Here is a 19,153-nt window from a genome sequence, read left to right as displayed (position 1 = left end):
TATATATTGTAGGTTATTTGAGTTTCTTAAATATCAAATTTGGATAGATATTTTTCACATATTAATCTCTTTGACTGATTTTCTTGTAATAAAAGCCAAGCACAACTACCTTTAGAAGTGGTTCTGGTCTCCAACCTTCTACCGATTACTAATTAATCATGTCTTTAAGCTATTTAATAACAATCTCAGCTACATTTGAGATGGCAGTTTGGAATTCTATTGCTAAAGAGGCAAGACTCTCTTTCTGCTTTGCCAGTCAAGGCTGTGTTTCTTTATTTGTCTGGCCTTATTCTAGAAAAAGATTCTAATTTGAAACTTCTAAATTATACCTAATTTAAACCCTGAATTTAGAAACCACATCCCTTCTCTGGGCACGATTTTTTAGCTTGGAGAATTGGTAAATGTTTAAAAACAAGAAATTATAAAGAGTGCTTAATAGTACTAATTTGAAAATGTTATATATAATTTTCAGTGCATCAATAATCATGCAGAATAAGCTACTGATGTAACATTGGGAAAAGGGTAGCAAGCTTAATTCTCTTTTCTACATTAAAGACTGCCAAAATTCTGGTTTACCATTTATTTCGTTCAGCTAGGCAACTTGTTAAATCTCAGTCTGTGACTTCTATGATCTACTTATTCCCATGTGATTTATTTGTCTAAAAATCTATTAATGAGATATGGGGATTCGGGTTGCCGTCATGACAACCCACAGTACGGCTTGTTTGCGATCTCCTAGATACAGAAGCTCGGAAAGGAATATCCTCCTGCAGATGCTAATTTAGTTCTGGGACCTGGTAACTATGGAGATTTAGTTTGAGATTCTGTAGCTAACTTGTTTACAAGGTACACGAAAACAGATAAAAGAGAGAGAGAGAGAGAAAATATGTTATGGTCAATATATTTTTTGGTGGCAGTCTTGTTATGTAAAGGTCTTGGTGTTCTCTCTCTATAATTCCCCAAACCATATTCTCATCCTAATTTTGTGATCCATTGTATAAGAAGAATTTAATATCTTCCCTTTCTTTTATTAGGTAGATTTTGTTGAGGGACTAGTGCTATTTTGTGGGGATAATAATGACAGTAAGATTCACATCCTGTTGCACACGTGCTTTTTTCATCCCGAGGTACCTCACACTACGATGCATAAGACCTGGAAATCCGGATTGATGTAAGAAAGAAATCTTAATCCCAGACCACTTATAATTTAATTAAAGAGACAGTACATATGTAAAATGATGGTGAACAAGACAGGAGCATGTGTGCTGTTGAGAGGACAGTGGGATCATTTTGCCTGAGGTGAGAAGAGTTTCCGGGAACTGGGTTTTGGTCTTGAAACAAGAGGAGAAACACCAGCAAGCAGAATGGATGACAGAGAACCTTATAAAAGCAGGAAGCTCCGGAAATAAATTCCCCCTATAGCGCCATAAAAGAGGAGAACTCTGAAGTTAGAGCAGGTTGAGACTACTAGTGAGAGGTATAATTGTAGAGTTGCTATGAATATGTGTTTCAGTAACCCCTTTTTACCAAGTTGATTTATGGTTGACTTCCATCGACATACTTGCCCACAAATCCTAGGCCATCAGGACTTCACTCCTCTGAATTTGTAGCTAACGTGTCTTACACGTTTTTTCAAAAGAGAAAAAAAAATACATGGTTGAATAGTTTTTATTACCTGCCTTCTTCAGTTTCCTGCATCGTTTCTAGGACATTCTATTTCCCCTCCTGCACTCTGACTGCCAGATTTTTAAGCATCATGGATTCTGCCAACCCTCTTTGAATTTCTCATTTAATCCATGTTGGGTAGGAGAAACAAAACGCGATTCCTTGATATTTGGCGGGGGGGGGGGAGGATTTGGCAGTGACAGTTGGAGAGATTTGGTTTAAATTTGAGAAACTTGGTGTATACAGGATTAACAGAATTTTCTAAAAAGGCTTTAAATAGTTAAATCCCCCCAAGTAAAGAACTGTGCAAGAAATGTGACCATACAGAAGTCTGGAGAGGAAAGTCTGTCAAGCTGGGCGTTGAGCTTTTCTTTCCTTTACAATAACTTTTGACTACCATCTGGGCCAACTTTGGGCAATAAAACTCAAAACATCGGTTTATATTTTTAGCAAAAACAAGTGCGGTTTAGAATCTCCCACAGATGCCTGTGCATCAGGCCATTTGGAAAATTCAGGATTCGCGCCATTCCCAGACTCTCCTGAGGACACTTAGAAACTAAAAGCATCCTCAGTGTCCAGATGTCTCAGGTCTGATGGGGGAAGGAGGCAGAAGATAGGAGACAAATGAGGACACTGCAACCCAGACACTGCAGCGGGGAGGACAAGGGGCAGCGGAGTGAATCGAAATGCAGTCCTGGGAGAGGGCCCCTTAAAAGCCGGGAACCATATAAGAAAGGGATCCTAAAACTAGATGCCACCGGGGAGGCGGATGGAAGGGCTGCAGGTCAAGGTCAAACGCTAGGAGGCGGCGGCGTCTGGAGTCAAACGCAAGCAGCTGGCTGCAGGCCCGTTGTTTTGCCTGCGCCTCGAGGGAGAGCAAGCCCAGGTCTCCGCAGACCATACGGATCCCAAGCTCCAGGGTCGGCGCCAGAGACACTCCAGCTCTGCGGCTGGGCGCGCGCGCGCGCGTGCCCCGACCTCAGCGCGCCTGGTTCGCCCCGCTCGCCCCGCCCCCTCGGAGCCCCGCCCCCTGGTAGCCCCGCCCCCAGGTGCGCAGGCCTCGCACGCGCGTCAGCTCCACAGCCCGCGACGCGACGTGCGGGGCCAAGCGCCGGGAACGCGCGTGTCCGCAGATCCCGGTCCTCCGGGAGCCCCGCCCCCAGGTGCTGTCGGCAGGAGGCGGAGCGAGGCTTCCCGCGCCGCGCGCTCCCGCGGCAGGCGCGCTGCCGGCCCTGCGGCTCTGGGACGCACGGGGCCGAGCGGCAGGGGCGCGCGCGCGGGGCCGCGCTCTCTCCCTCACACACACACACACACACACACACACACACACACACACACTCCCATTTCCGAGCTCCGTCACCCGCGCGGAGTGTCTCCCCTGGCGGAGCTTGTCCCTGCCTGACCGCGCTGCGGCTCGGCCCTGAGGTGAGGGGGGCTTGGAGGGCCGCGGCGCCGGCGGCTCGCCCCGGCGTGGGGGGCGCGGGGGAGGCGGGGGTCGCCGCCTCTTGGGAAGGGAGAGGCGGGCGAGGGAGAGGGGTGGCGGGGAGGGGGCCGAGGGGCGGGGTGCAGCGGGCCTCCGTGGCGGCCCAGCCCGCGAGCTGAGGGGGGCGGGAGGAGCCCCCAGGTGGGCGGAAGCGCGGTTTGCGGGGGTCGCGCGCGGGTGCGGGGCCCTCGCGGGGCGACGAGAGAGAGAGAGAGAGAGGAAATGTTGTGCGAGTCCGTTTCCCTCCAAGCGCCTGAGGCGCGGGGCGCGGGGCACTCCCGGGGACTCTCGCGCCGCCGCCCGCGCTGGGTGTTAGGCGGAGAGTTGGGGTGAGAGGAGAAGGCGCAGGTCTCGTGACAGGGCTTGGGGGGAACTGCCCTGATTCCTGAGAAATGCTGGGCAGAGCCCGGGCACCGAAGGATTCCCGCGTCCCCAAAAGCTGGGTGGGCGGGAGGCATCCGTGTATGGGGTTGAGAGGCGCTCGCGGCTCGGAGCGGGGGTTGGGGTTGGGGTTTCTCCTGTGCTCCTGGGGCTGACCTGCTCCTTTCTGGACACATAAGTCAGAAGGACTGTAGAGGATCGTGTGCTTTCTTGTCGAGGACGTTCTGAGGGAACAGAAGGGCGGGGGGGGGGGGCGGGGGGAGAGGTGGGTTGGGCTCCCAGCCGCGAGCCAGGCTCCGTGTTAGTCCCGTTGCGTCCCGACAGCATCCCATGGAGGTTGGGCTCGGGGGGGGGGGGTGGGAATGGGTCCCAAAGAGGTTAAGTCACGTAGGGAGATCTCCGCCAGCCAGAAAGGTAGAGCGAAGATGCTAACCCAGGAGGGATGCCGGACTCCAAATTCTGGTGCTTTCTCTACCCACCATGTTGGGTGTCTGCCCAAGAGGACGGGATGGGTGCCTTCGGGGAGGACTCCGCGCCGGAGATCGCTGGTAGGGCAGTTAAGGCTCTTGGGAGGTTCGAGGAGAAATCAAACTAACGGGGCGCCTGGGTGGCTCAGTGGGGTAAAACCTCTGCCTTCGGCTCAGGTCATGGTCTTAGGGTCCTGGGATCGAGCCCTGCATCGGGCTCTCTGCTCGGCGGGGAGCCTGCTTCCTCCTCTCTCTCTGCCTGCCTCTCTGCCTGCTTGTGATCTCTGTCTGGCAAATAAATAAATAAATAAAATCTTAAAAAAAAAAAAAAAAGAAATCAAACGAACGAGGCCATCAGCCTTGCCTGTGTGCTGTTCGAGTCCGTTTCCCTCTCAACGGGGTTCGGTATCAGAAATCTTGCAGTGCGGGTCGAAGCAAATTTGTGAATATTATCCATCATTTATCTGAGTGTCTTCCGTATTCCTGGTACGAGGTGGGGAGAGGACCAAGATGAGCAGGGTTTTTTATAATCTCTGCCCTTGGGTGGAGAGGATGATCCTGTAAAATAACTTGGCAATATTCTTATAAATAATCATAAATGATAAATAATCATAAATAATGAAGATACACAAGCCTGAATTATAAATAAATCCTAATCTTTACCGGCATGCGAATTAATTGGATTAAAATAGTCATGAGCTCAAACGTTTAGGAACCTCTTATATCTAAGAAGAGGGGCAGGAGGGACCTCTGGGTGGCTCAGTTCTTTAGAGGCTGCCTTGGGCTCAGGTCGTGATCCCAGGGTGCTGGGATCTAGCCTCTGGTCAGGCTCCCCGCTCAGTGGGGAGATTGCTTCTGCCTCTCCCTCTCCCTGCTATTCTGCCTGCTTGTGCTCTCTCTCTCTCTGTCAAATAAATAAATACATCTTAAATAATTAAATACATCTTTAAAAAAAAAAAAGATGGGAAAGCTGGTTATGTGGACACCATTATATTGTTGTTTTCCAGTTCAACAAAAAAATAGTCATAAAATTCAGGTTAAATCATGTCGTCAGTGTTTTGTTTTATTATTACATTACCTTCAATAAATCTTAAACATGAGAAAAGAGAGTATTTTTGACTTACCACCCCCCCCCATAAATTAAATTTTATGGTGCTTTTATTCGTTGAGAAACCCATGATGTAATTTGGCAGGAATTTCTTTCATCTGCCCGATATAGTCTTAACCTCTTCTTCCAAAATATAAACCTTAACTACCAGATTCTGTTTAGTCCTTTATGGTTCAGAGTTTTAACGAAAACAGAGTTATCATGTTAGCCAGAAATGGAATATTGCTTAAATATTTAGCATTACCATAGGCAGAGTGGGAGGTGGAAGTTTCTTCCTATTGCTTCAGTTTTTTCAGGGAAGTAGAAATCAAGGTTTTAATCTGAGTGTGATAGAAGTAGAAGTAAGTGGAGGTCTGGGGTTTGGGAGAGTGAACGGACTAGTGAAATACATGATTGCCGGGCAATTAAACAATTATTCTTAGGCATGAAAAACAAAGTAGAGGAAACAGAGAGTGCTATATTTGGGTGCATAAGGTAAAGATGTCTAATCTAATTTTGCGTACTGGGTGTTTCACCATCCATCTCCAGGGCCTGACTTTTCAGTGTCCTCTAGAGCAATACCCCTGCACCCTTGGCCATAGTTCACTTTGTCCATGCCTCAGTCATGCCGCAGGAATCCCTGTTCCTTATATAAGTCAAGCCCTTTGGGGATTATAGCTTTCCCCTTCTTTTCTCTTTTCCTGAAATTTCCATTCCATTCTTTCCCCAATTGGACTTACTACATTATATTAAATTTTATCTATCTGCAAAGTCATTGACAGTGTCTGTTTTTTCCCATTATGTTTGATGCATAAATTTCTTAGTAAGTGTTAAATGAGTGTGCCACTTTTCTTCTTTCTCTCTCCTTCAGTCTGTAACAGTGGTCACCAGACTTTCTGTAAAGAGCCAGATAGTAAATATCTTAGGTGTTGTGGACTATATGGTCTCTGTATCAATTAACTCTGCCCTTGTAGCACAAAAGCAATCCTAGACAATGCAGAAATGAGTGAGGATGGCTGTGTTAGGATAACACATGTGAAAAACACTCTTAGTTCATGGGCTGTACAAAACAGAATTTAGCTCCTACCTCCTTCATTGTAGTTGGCAGACCTTTGATCTATAAGGACTCTTAAGCCCTGATAAAGGAATTTGCAGTAAGACGTTATTGGTTATAAGATTACCATTGGTGGTGGAGAAGAAAAGATAAATCAGTCTTTTTGGTCAAGAATCTCATGGTCAGGTTCAAGATTAAGACATGTAAACAAATAATGATGAGGACACAGTATGGTAATGGCACTTAGTTTATTTATTGGATATGGAAGTGGAAGACAGTAGTGATAATCATTTTTGCTTGGACTAGGAGTAACCTCTAACAGTTATCTGTTGGAGATGGGGAACATTTTCAGCAAAGAGCCTTTCCAAAAATCTTTGAAGCTTGCTAAAAAGGTGACTGATCACATCTCTTACCAGGACAGCTCAATTTCTTTATTTTACAGGATATAATCTTGATTCGTTTCTCTCAGAAGTAAAACTAATACATTCTAGTAATTCATAACATTTTTTTCTAATAGTTCTGCATGTTTTTTATTGCTTTGAGAAAGGTAAAATATATTTCACAGCAGGTGTAATGTAGTAGCCAATATTTCTTTAATAAATGAATATTTAATATTGAATACTGGATTATATTACATCTAGTCTTAAGTCGTTTATCAATACATTAGAAAAGGAAGATGAGCTTTAGTGGGCTTTGAATTTTCTTGCAATTTATGGATTTGGTGCAAATCATTTTATCTAGGAAAGGTAAATATTTGATTGAAACTTTAGTGATACTAGGTGTTTAAAACTTACCTAATTATTTAAAAGCTCTACAACAAACTTAATGCATTCCCCAGGTATGCTGTGGAGAAATGGAAAGTAATTTAAAATGTTTAGAATCATTGTGTATTCTTATTGCTGTGTGTCGGTCATTGCTTTTAGCATTGTTTTAAGAATTGGCTTTGTTAGACAGTTTTAAGGATGCTGGTCTGGTACAACTTTGTGCTGGAACTATATCAGGTATTTTAAGTTTTCTAAAAAGTATGATTTGTTGAAAATGAGACATTCAAAGTTTTATTGTATTTCAGTTGTTAGCCTGTGCTTTCAAGGATTCTCTTCCAGTATATGCTGCAAAAGAGAGGGTCTTAGGTGTTGTCTCCTCAGAAAGCTCCTTTTGCTGCTGTGTAGTCCTCTCTACCGTTTACAGCTCTGCCTTGGTTTTCATGAACTCTATCACTACTGAGTGAACTCCTGAGTGTGAGATCCTGTTCCTACTTACAGACAGTGTCAAATGTGGGGCTGGCTAAGCATCTTTTCTTGCCTTTTCCTTTTGTTCTTTTGAATGCCTTTACAAAGCCATAAAGTTGAGATAATTAAAGAAAATTAGAGTGAAAAAGATGACATTTAGAGCCCTGTGCTAAATATGGCTTTTCTTATGGTTTAGGGGAAAGGCACCTGGCAACTTAAACTCTTCACAGATGTCCCCTTGCTGGCCACACCTCATTTCTAACTTTGCAGTCTTGTTTCAGTTCCTTCTGTCAGAAGCACCACTTTCATGTCGCCTCTGTTGATGGATCTACTCCACCTTCCTTTCAGGAAAACTCATTCACCCACCCATAGGAGTTCGTCTCATCTCAGATATCATCTCTTTATCTTTGGCTTCATTATAGAAAACACTGCCTTCCCACATCTTTCCTCCACTCCAATTTCCCATTGGAAACCCTGCAGAAGAGTGTGGGGGGTGAGGGTGAGAAGGGACTTTTGTGATTACCCTACCAGTGTGAGTCGCAGATGCCCTTTTTTTATTTTTCTGTCTTCTTCCCAAGGGGCAAACATTCTCAGAGCCAATATGTCTGGATACTGGAAGAGGAAGCAAAATATTTTCCCAAACACCCATAATTTGCAGGGAATCTTTTACAGTAGAGTCAGTGCTTCGCATTATTGTGCAGAGCAGACGTTGCCTGTTTATCCCCATGGCCCCTTTCATTCAGGCCTGCTTAGGCACTGTGGGTTGTGAGGGTGAGGACATACAGGTCCAGTGTTGTGTCTGTTTACAAAAATGTGACTATAGCTTTGAAATTACTGTTTAGATAGACATTAAATTAAAAAGTTTGTGAAGATTCGATGTTAAGAATGTTTCAGTTGTTTTTTTTTTTTTTTTAAACAGCCAAACCAGTTGTTACATGACAAGCAGCCAATTGGATTTTCTTCTTAAAACATCTTTAAGATGTTTTACTAATTTGACTAGATAGAGGTTCAAGGTTATTGAAATTTAACATTTTCACATGATTAGACTAGAGCTTGTGAATAGAAGAAACATGACTTTGTTTAGGCCAATGTCATGAGCGCACTATGAAGATGCACATACCTAGTTGTGTCTTTCCACAATGTCAGCTTTATTCAGTCATAAAACGAGGTTAACATTATTATAAAGCAGTTACAGGTTTCCAAACTCAATGACATTTAACCATGTGATTGACTTGGCTTCTTACTCAGCACACAAAGCAGAAACATAGGACAAGTCACACAGCAAACAGGATAACACAGAGATTAGGAAGTTAATGAACCAAACATGAAGTCAGTAGGTAGGCTCACAGTTGAGATAAGGCATCCGTTGTCCTGGTCAGCTCTCAGTACTTACTACCTACCGTGTTTGAGCAGTGAAGAATCTCAGTTCCTGTCAGAGATAGTGGGACAGAGCCTTTGGCAGCAGCTTCAAGTGGTCAGACATAGAGGAGTCAAGTCTGAAGAGTCTGACGATTTGCTGCAAAAATCCTCCCTTCTTAAAGGGATTTAATCAGTCTAGGGCCCTGCAGACCTCCTCTGCTTCTGGTGCATTACCCTTAATTGATTGTGTCTTGTTTGACACAGGCCCGGCATGACATAGGTGACTCCATCTTGCTCTCTACAGTCCGTCATACTGATCCATCTTTATAATTTTATAACAGATTTCATAATCGTTTTTGGCTCTTTGCACTTTTACCATCCATTCTGGAAGATTTCCTTACTCAGCGTTCTTTCTAACTCACTGATTTGCTTCAGATGTTGTTCACCCCATCTACTGAGAATTTTATTTCTATCAGTCTGCTTCCTTTCCAGGTTCCATGTAGCTTTTTTAAAAAATTGCCTTGTTTTTGTTTCATGGATATGATATTCTTTGTTATCCTTTTGAGGATATTAGTTATACTGATTTTCAACATGTATTTCTTTCTTTTCTTTTTTTTTTTTTTTAAGATTTTACTTATTTATTTGACACAGAGAGAGATCACAAGTAGGCAGAGAGAGGGGGAAGCAGGCTCCCTGCTGAGCAGAGAGCCAGTGATGCAGGGCTTGATCCTTTGACCTGAGCCAAAGGCAGAGGCTTAACCCACTGAGCCACCCAGGTGCCCCTTCAACATGTATTTCAACTTGCCAGGGACCAGACACCATTTTCATGTTTTTAATTACATGTATTTATTCTTTTAGTCATTCTTATAAGTCAATGAAGTGGATACCATTATTATTTCACTTACAAATGAGAAGACTTAAACACAGAAAAGTTAAATAGCTTGCCCAAAGTCTCAAGGCTAGTAAGTGGCAGAGGCTGGGTTCATATTTTTATTGGTTTGCCTCCAGAGGTCACACTTATGCTGCATTATTAGTTGTTGGGATTGTAGACTTTGTTGTCTCCTCTTGTTGGTATTGTTTTTATGTAAATGATTACTGATTCCAGTTTATTTCAGCATGTGTCAAGATTCTGCTTGGATTTACTGTGGCCCATTATTTTTTCATTGTGTGTGTGCTGGGGCAGGAGAGAATAGTAGCAGCCTGCTGAAAGTTAGCAGCCACCTAAGTAAGGCCTTCACTGCCTCTCAGTTTAAATAGAAACATATACTCTTCCAAAGGGAAATAGATGAAGAGGTAAGATTGGGATTTTTACCTGATAAGTTAACCTCTTCTTAAAAAGGCATTATTTTAATTCAAAATAGAAATCTTTTTAAAGTGTTGAAGTCAAATGTAGATGGAGTATTTCCTTTCTGTAAATATTAAAACAGTAGTTAGCTCTGTTTATGTTTGCATTGGTTTTGAATCTTTTTTGGTGGAGAGGGAGGACAGATGATAAATGAATCAACTTAGCTTCATATTGATGAGATTTTCTAGGCAATAAGTAGGACATATTCCCTGAGAGACCTAGGTACAACGTAATGCAGGACGATTGGACTAAGGAAAAGGACAAGGACCCAAAAATCTACCTAAAGGAATAGAGAAATCAGGAGCAGAAGGGAAACAGCATGAAAGCACATTTTGCTTATAGGGATTTTGTGCTTTGGAGGAAAGGACATAAAACCGAGAGTTGGATAGATACCAAATTACTGTGTGTTCTCTTCTATAGAGACATTACCCTGTTAATATTATTTTAAAGTAACTTGAAGAACTCTACATCATTCAGTGGTTCTCAACTTTTTATCTGCCCTTAGGCACTCCCAATAGTATCTGTGGAATTCTTTACTTAGTAGGGAGGGGAGGTAGACAGGTTTTTAACATTCCCCTTACCATACTCACTTTGAAAATCACTCTTGACCTTATGAGTATTCCAACTATGGAGTTAAGGACTTTATAACATTATAAATTTATAACATTATACTGTTATATTAGTTAAGTGGTTTTGGTTGTGAAGAACAGAATCTGATTCTTGCTAGCTTATGTGAAAATAAAATATATTGGGTGGATAATAGGGCATTTCACGTACCATAAGAAAGAAAAACCAAGTTTTGGCACAGGAGGTGTCATACTTTAATGGAAAGCATAGTACCAAGAGTGCATGAACTTTCTTCTCTTTTCTTTTTTTTTCCCTTTCAAGTAAGCTCTAGGCCTAACAGGGGCTCATCCCACTGAGCAACCAGGTGCCCCTGAATTTTCTTTCTTACTTGTTTCCATTAATGTAACTGTTTACATGACTCTCAGTCTCCGGATCTTAGTTAAAAATTCCATACTTCCAGGAGAAAATTGATTACAGATCAGGGGTAGCCGTAGAAGTGGTAGTGGCGGGGATGGCTATGGTTTGTGTGTCTCTTGGCATGGTGGGCAGATAGAGGGTGATGTGTTTTTGGAGTAGTGTTGGGGTCCAGAGCTGATGGCCAAGAAAGAATTCTTGAGATGTGTTCAATGCAAAAGGTGGTTCTGTTAAAGCATGGGGACAGGACCTCTGGGGGGGACCTGCAGCCCTGAGATCATAAGGGACAACTGATTATATACTTTGGGGTTGAGGGAAGTAAAGACAGAGGGAAGTTTCAAAAGGATTTTCCGGTGCTAAAGAAGACTCTCAGGATAGTGGAGGCGTGGCTGTTGTTAATCTGAGGTAGTTTTTCCCTCTACCAAGGCATTGATGTTAAGATAGTTGGGAGCTTTCTGGAGGAACATTATGCTCTGCCTGCCTCAAGTTGTTTGTCAGTGGGCTGCAGGTTATAAGGACATTTAATTTTATCTACATTTCCTTCTGCCTTTTTTTCTCCACATAGAGGGTAGAAGTAAGTTTTGCTGTAAAAAGCCCTGATTAGTGGTGAGGTAGGTCCAAGTGTTCACAAACGTCAGACAAGCCTGTTAAAGACAAAACGCTGAGTTCAGGGAGCAGTTCTCAAGGAAGAAAAATATTTGTGAGTCCATCAGCAACTATATCAGGAGCCTGTTTTCTAAAAATGAAGACTTACTTAAGCATGCAGCATTCAATTTGAATGAATAATTCATTGGTGCTCACTAAATCAATGTGTTTTGGCAGATAATGAGAATGTTCTTGTTGTACTTGTTAATGTTTCTGTTTATGTTGTAGTAAATCATCCTTGAATGAGTGTATTTTTTCTTTTTTTGTTTGTTTCTTCTTTTTGGCCTAGAGATGATTTTCAGTTATTTACAGAATCTAATATAACATTGAGACTGTTGGAAGAATTTATTTTTAACATATCCTCTATTCTTGACTGCTTTACTAGTTCTGTTTTTAATTTACTTATTTTTTTTTAAAGATTTTATTTATTTATTTGACAGAGAGAAATTACAAGTACACTGAGAGGCAGGCAGAGAGAGAGAGAAGGAAGCAGGCTCCCTGCTGAGCAGAGAGCCCGATGCGGGACTCGATCCCAGGACCCTGAGATCATGACCTGAGCCGAAGGCAGCGGCTTAACCCACTGAGCCACCCAGGCGCCCCTTTAATTTACTTATTTAATATTTTTTAGATTATGTCTAATTGTACAATTTTTTAAAAGACTTTTTATTTATTTTTAAGTAATCTCTACACTGAGGGTAGGGCTTGGACTACCAACCTTGAGATCAAGAGTTGCATGTTTTTCTGACTGAGCCAGCCAGGTACCGCTGTAATTTTTTTAGTATGTGAGTAACACATATTGACAGGAAAATTGAGAAAATGGAAAAAAAGCACAAAGAAAGTAAAAGTTGTCTACAGTTCCATTGTTTAAAAAACCTCTCTTTGTGCACATAAAGAGGATACTTACTTAATCAAAACTTAATTTATATTTACCTTTTTGAGTAAGATGAACTGTCTCTAAAAAGTTGTCTGCTTTTTTTATCTAGGAGGAGATGGTCAGCCAACTTGGAATGGATTGTTCTTGTTTTGGAGGGAAATCACACCAGTGGCCCCCATCAAATAGGTTTTAGATACAATAAGGCAACAATTAATGTTCTAGAAGATGGCCTAACAGGACTTTTTTGTTGTCGCTTTCAAGCTGCCCTCTCAGTACCCTTTGGTGTGTAGAAATTTTAGGTTATTGGAGTAAGCAAATGAAACCACAGAGATTGCGGTTGAAACTCTGGCCACTTCTCTTGAGTTCAGCTTTAATATAACCTCTTTGAAAAATTGAGATAGCTCCAACAGAGGACCACTTGCAGAAGGAGCTCCAAGGACCTTCAAAGAGTACAGTTAGGCTGGAAGAGGGATACTGGACCTGTGACAGTGATTTAGGTCATACTATTTTTCTTTTTGCTTTTAAAGATTTTATTTATTTGAGGGAGAGCATGAACTAGGGAAGGGGCAGAGGGTCAGGCACACTGTGCATTGAGCAAGGAGCCAATCTTGGGGCTCAGTCCTAGGACCCTGAGGTCATGACTGGAGCTGAAGTCAGATGCTTAACTGGCTGAGCCACTCAGGTACCCTTTAGTCATACTGTTAAAAAAAAAAAAAAAATTTAACGCAAAATTTGTTCCCATCACTTCAAAGTAAAACCCCTTACTCAGTAAGCAGTTTCTCTTTATTCTCTCCCCAGCCTCTGGCAACCATTAATATCCATTTGATTTCATTTTTATGGCTTTATACATTCTAGAAATTCCATATAAACTGAATCCTATAATATTTGATCTTTGTGTCTGGCTTCTTTCACTTAGCATAATGTTTTGGAGGTTCATCCTTGTAGCATATGTCAGTATTTAATTCCTTTTTATGATTGGATATTTAATTGTGTGTATATATCACAATTTGTTTATCCATTCATCTGTTTATGGACATTTGGGCTGTTTCTACCTTTGACAAATATGAATAGCGCTGTTATGAACCAGTGTGAACATGCACTTGTTTGATTCCCAGTTTTCAGTATTTGGGGGTTCTTTTGGGTATATATCTAGAAATGGAATAGTGGGGAGATATGGTAGTTCTATGTTTAACTTTCTGGGGAGCTGACAGATTGTTTTCCTCAGCAGTTGAACCAGCACTCCACCAGCAGTGTAAGAGTTTCCAGTTTAACCACTGAGTTTCTTATGAGAAATCTGCTCTCCTTCAAGTCATTATTCCACTATAGGTAATGCATGGTTCTGTGACTGCTTTCAAGATTTTTCACTGTCTTTAATTTTTAATGGTTTGATTATGGTGTGTATGGATATGGATTTCCTTTGATTTATACTCTTTGGGATTCACTTCTTAGAACTTGTAGATTTTTATTTCTTGCCCCAAATATTTTTTATCATTAACACTCTTCTCTCCTTTCTGGAACTCTGATAATTTGAATGTCAGACCTTTGTTAATGTCCATAGTTCTCTAAGGCACTGTTAATTTTTTGAAAACCCATTTTCTTTCTGTGGTTCAGACTGGATGGATAGCACCTTTCAGTCTGTGAAGTTCACTGACTTTTTCTATTATCTCTGTTCTACAGTTGAGCCCATTCCATGGGTTTTAGTTATTTGTCATTGTGTTTTCCAATTCGAAAGTTCCTTTTTTTTTTTAAAGATTTATTTATTTACTTGAGAGAGAGAGAGAGAGAGAGAAAATGAGCAGGCAGAGCAGCAGAGGGAAAAGGAGAAGCAGACTCTCTGTTGAGCAGGGAGCCCCATGTAGGGCTAGCTAGATTCCAGGACCCTGGTATCATGACATGAGCCAAAGGCAGATGCTTAACTGACTGAGCTGCCCAAGAACCCCTGTTCTGAAGTTTCTCTTCGGTGCTACTCTATGTCTTTTTTTTTTTTTTTAAAGATTTTATTTATTTTATTTGACAGAGAGAGAGATCACAAGTAGGCAGAGAGGCAGGCAGAGACAGAGGGGGAAGCAGGCTCCCTGCTGAGCAGAGAGCCCTATGCGGGGCTCGATCCCAGGACCCTGAGATCATGACCCGAGCCGAAGGCAGCAGCCCAATCCACCGAGCCACCCAGCCACCGAGTAGCACCCGGTGCTACTCTATGTCTTATTTCTTTGCTGAGGTTTTTAAATTTTTCATTGTTTTCAAGAATGCTTGCTGTTGTTTGCTGGAACACTTTTTAAACATCTATTTTTAAGTTTTTGTTTGAATATTCCAAAATTTGTCATCTTGGCATTGGCATCTGTTGATTTTTCTTTTCTTAATAGAGTTGCTATTTTCCACCCACTACTTCTGCTGAGTTATTTTGGATTGTGTGAGACTGGGTTTTGTTTTGATTGTATGGAAAGTGTTGATACTTAATTCTAGCATGCTGTCAACCTGGTTAGGTTCAGGTCACAGATTTCAGCTGCATTCTTTGAGCTGTGTTTCTAATTTTGGTTTACTTTTCAAAAGCCCTTGTAGTGCCGTTTGGATCTGTCCTGTGTATGCCATCTTATAATCAGTCTGGATCTGGGCAGTAAGTAGGCTGTCTTTTAGTTCAGTTCCTCAGGTCTTTGGTACACAGAATAGGATTAGATCCATGTGTGCCTGGCTTTGGGGTTACTTAGTCTAGGAGTTAATGAACAACTTTATTATGTTGCTTTCCTAAGCTCTTCTTTTGATTTGCACTCCCTACTACTTTCGAATTCCCTATGGCTTTTCATTTCCATCATACAGCCAGAATGCTAGAGCTTATTTGCCCCATTGGGCTACACACTTGTGCAACTGCATCCAGGACATCCAGAGCCCAGGGGCAGGAGAACACCTTGGGATTTGGCTGCACCCTATTTGAGGTATAGTGCCACTTACTGGTGAGGAAGGTTTCCTTGCTTCAGAGTTGGGGCTGCATTAAACTTTGATTACTGCAGTCTGACACTGCTATCATGTGATTGCTTGGAGAAAAGGGCATAAGAGAATGTAGGAAAGAAAGAAAGTTGGGTAGTTTCACATTCTCTGTGAACAAACTTTCCTTTCTGAGTTCTCAAGCCAGAACTAGAGAGCTTTCGGAGCTTGGTTTCTCTGCCCCAGTGCCTACTTCCAGTGCATTTAGTTTGGGGTATGAAAAAAGAAAAAGTGGTGAGCTCACTATTGTGGGGATTTTGAATTCTAGTTACCTCTTGTTTCACATGCTGCTGTTTAGTTTTCAAGGTCTTCAAATTGATGTTGCATGCATTCTGTCCAGATAGGAGAGACAGGTTGGAGTATGCTTAATTCCATCTAACCTGAGACTGAAAAAGCTATCTGTTTTGCTATTAAATGACATGCGCTTTATGTGTGGTTTCAGTTTTTTTCATCTACTCTTTTAACAGACTGATTCAGAAAACATGGCTACTGCAATTAGGGAGGTGGGAGTTTGGAGACAGACCAGAACACTCCTGCTGAAGAATTACCTAATCAAATGCAGGACTAAAAAAAGTAGTGTTCAGGTAAATTAAATAACTTTCTTATGCTTTATTGCCATTTTTGTACTGACATATTTCATCTTTAAGAAGATTTATTTTTCTGGGTACATTTTTATTATATTTTGATATCATTAGGTCTCTCTAATATGCTTAAGAAATAAAACTTGTGTCAGCACAGTGAAGTACCTACATTTCCTAAAGCTTTCTGAATGTTAAAAATTTTAATAATGATTTCTAAATTTAGTTGATTTCTGATATCAGTGTTTAAGTTTGAACTTTAGACATGCATTTCCCAGGTTTTATGGAGTTAAAAAATAATTCCACAGGAAACTTTGGAACTTTTCCACAGTTTATTCCCAGTGACTTCCCATCATTTGAACTCTGGACTGAATTACCCAAGATTACTAAAATTATGTCATGTATTTGTTTTCAACAATATACATTTCTTTAAAAGATAAAAGAAAGTAATAACTCTGGCTAACCAGTTAATAATTCTAAAGGCTGAAAATATATTGTTCCTTTTCTGAAACCAGTAAAACAATTAAACAGGTGAAACAGTAAATAGTTCATCCCTATTAAAACTGATTATTCAGCTTAACAGAATATAGTTTTAATAGTAGACATTTAGGTATAATTAAAGCATGAGTTTTAAATTATATTTGAATAAAGATATTTTTATGGTGAGCCTTAATAGGGCTGTTTGGTAAGTTAATTTAAATAATGTTATATGTAAGTAAATTTATTATTATATTTTACATTTAGTCATCTGAGAACTTTAAATATTAGTGTTTATGTCATTTTAATTTATTATGTGACTTGAATTTTAAAATATTACAGTGAAACTGAATATAAAGGAAAAATTATCTAATATTGCTGTTGGGTTAGGTGAGATGCTCAATGTAATATTTCTTTCAGGATAGAATTGCTTTTACTTTTTGTGCTTAAGAAAGGATATCCAGATTCCTCCTGTTTTGTCCTTGGTATTACATTGTTTGCATAGATATCTTGATTATGTTTGGTGCCAGTGGTATATTTTGTTAACCATCTTGTTTGTCTCCTTTATTATAGGAAATTCTTTTTCCATTATTTTTTTTATTTTGGTTAATATTAATTAGTATGATGCATCCGAATAAGAAATACGAAGAAGTGCCTGACATAGAACTTAACCCTATGGACAAATCTATTCTGTCTAACCTAATTCTGGGATATACTCCAGTGACTAATACTACAAGAAACATCATGCAAAAAGTTTCTACTGACCACCTTCCTGAGGGTATTGTGAACTTATATATGGATTCTATCTGTAACAGTATTTTTCTGCTTGATTTACTGAGTAAATTACACTCTTAACACTTAAAGATATGTCCCCTCACCGAAATGTAGTTTAATAAAAATGATTAAATCATTCAATCCTGCTGAAGCACGTTTTATAGGTCTTAACATTTTATATTTCTCAGACCATTTATAAAATAAGCGTCTTTATACAGGATAAAAGATTTGAAGGCATATTTCCTTTTGATTCTGACCCATATAATAAGCTGGAGGTATAAAGATTAGAAAGCAGTAATCATTTCAGACTGCCATGGTTATTTATGGAGAAATATGGTGTAAACAGAAGTGGTGCTTACCTTTGGAGACGATGATTGTGGCTAGGTACCCAAGTCTATTTGTCTCAGTTTGTACTTCTCACAAGAAATTAACTGGAGAACAGTGTATATGATGTGATACTAATGAGCCTAAAGTTGTCTGTGAGAGAATACAAGACAAGAACTAGAGGAAGTGACAATTTATACTATGATGATTAATTTAATGAAATACTAAATTGTTGAAAATAACAGATTTACATGTTGTCTTATATAATCAGATAGTTTTAATTAACTTCTAGTATGTATCATCATAGTCCTGGATAATGCATCACTGAATAGACAATGCTTATACAATCAGGAGCCAGATAACTTTCTCCTATTGGTTTCTTCTTGACTTACTACTATTTAATATCTTATTGGTATGTTTGTTGGTTTACCTGAGCATAAGTAGCATGGATAGCCATAAGCATTTATCATGTCACCTCAAAAAACTGATCAGAAATGTTGAGAACAAAATTCTTTGGTAGGTCTGACTTAGAGGAAAGCATATACACCAGAGAAACCCAAGTCAGTGTTTGTTAACTTAGATGCTAAAATAGTAGAAATATATACAGATACTTTTAAAAAGTTCTGTCTTTTTAACAACAGAACTGTGTGAAAGTGGTACACGCATCCAGATATGGCAACATGACTGGTAAGATGTTGAACTAACACCCTCTTTAGTCAGATCAATCTGTGTTCAACTTTAAGGTCCAGAAAATCATGACAATTAACACTGAGGTAATACTTTATAATTTACAGAGCATTTTTATCTTTGTAATTGCGTTTGTTCTTAACAACCAGTATAATCAGCTAGGTATTAAGGATGAGGATGCTGGAGTTCGGAGAATTCGTTTGCTTATCTCTGCTCACACAGTTAGTAAGTAACATAGTTAAGCACATAATCCTGTGTTCTTCCATTTCACCACATGTCCTGAAGCTTCTGTAGTGAACACTAGTTGCTTGTAAATAAAACTCTAAGAAAATATTTAAAAACTGGGATTATTTGATGTGAAAGGAATCTCAGTAGAGATTGTTTTCTCCATACATCTCTATGTATGGGGTTGAAATGGCAATTTTTTATTCAAAGGAGAGTTGTGTCTTAGTTACCAGAGTACATATTTAGTTTCTGAGAAGGATAATGGAATTTTCTTCTTTAGAAGAAATATTTGAAAATAAAATATCCATTCACTTACCAAGGAGTTACCTGTATGGTTTACTTTGAAATAGATAAGTGAACTGCAAATACTACATAATAAAGTATATGCTGGACTTCATCATATTAATAACTTTTATGTGTTACACAGACATATAATTTATGTACTTAGATGACAGCTGAGAAATAGTGTCTGAAATTGTACTGTTATTAATTATCATGTATATTTTTAGAATGGCTCTATTTTCTTGAAAGAGAATAAA

General features: G+C 40.3%; 1 protein-coding gene across 6 annotated transcripts in view; it reads left to right on the top strand.

Moving 5' to 3' along the window:
• Positions 1–2,728: 2,728 nt before the first annotated feature.
• The window catches only part of ABCA5 (ATP binding cassette subfamily A member 5), a 70,299-nt gene continuing 53,874 nt past the window's right edge, over positions 2,729–19,153 (top strand). The window contains exons 1-4 of one of the 6 annotated variants that reach the window (XM_045080962.1): positions 2,729–3,090; positions 13,799–13,896; positions 16,017–16,133; positions 17,178–17,382. In XM_045080962.1, coding sequence (XP_044936897.1) covers positions 16,032–16,133; positions 17,178–17,382 — 307 coding nt within the window. In that variant the 5' untranslated portion in view covers positions 2,729–3,090; positions 13,799–13,896; positions 16,017–16,031. Of the gene's footprint in view, positions 3,091–3,891; positions 4,078–13,795; positions 13,897–15,320; positions 15,501–16,016; positions 16,134–17,177; positions 17,383–19,153 lie in introns of those variants that run through there. The other 5 variants (XM_045080961.1, XM_045080960.1, XR_006607025.1 and 2 more) reach the window with 5 other exon arrangements.

This window comes from Mustela putorius, unplaced genomic scaffold (assembly GCF_011764305.1).
Source record: "Mustela putorius furo isolate JIRA1106 unplaced genomic scaffold, ASM1176430v1.1 tig00000487_pilon_pilon_pilon, whole genome shotgun sequence".
NCBI lineage: Eukaryota > Metazoa > Chordata > Mammalia > Carnivora > Mustelidae > Mustela > Mustela putorius.
The sequence above is the reverse complement of the archived record's forward strand: the minus strand, read 5'-3'. Positions and strand labels throughout refer to the sequence as shown.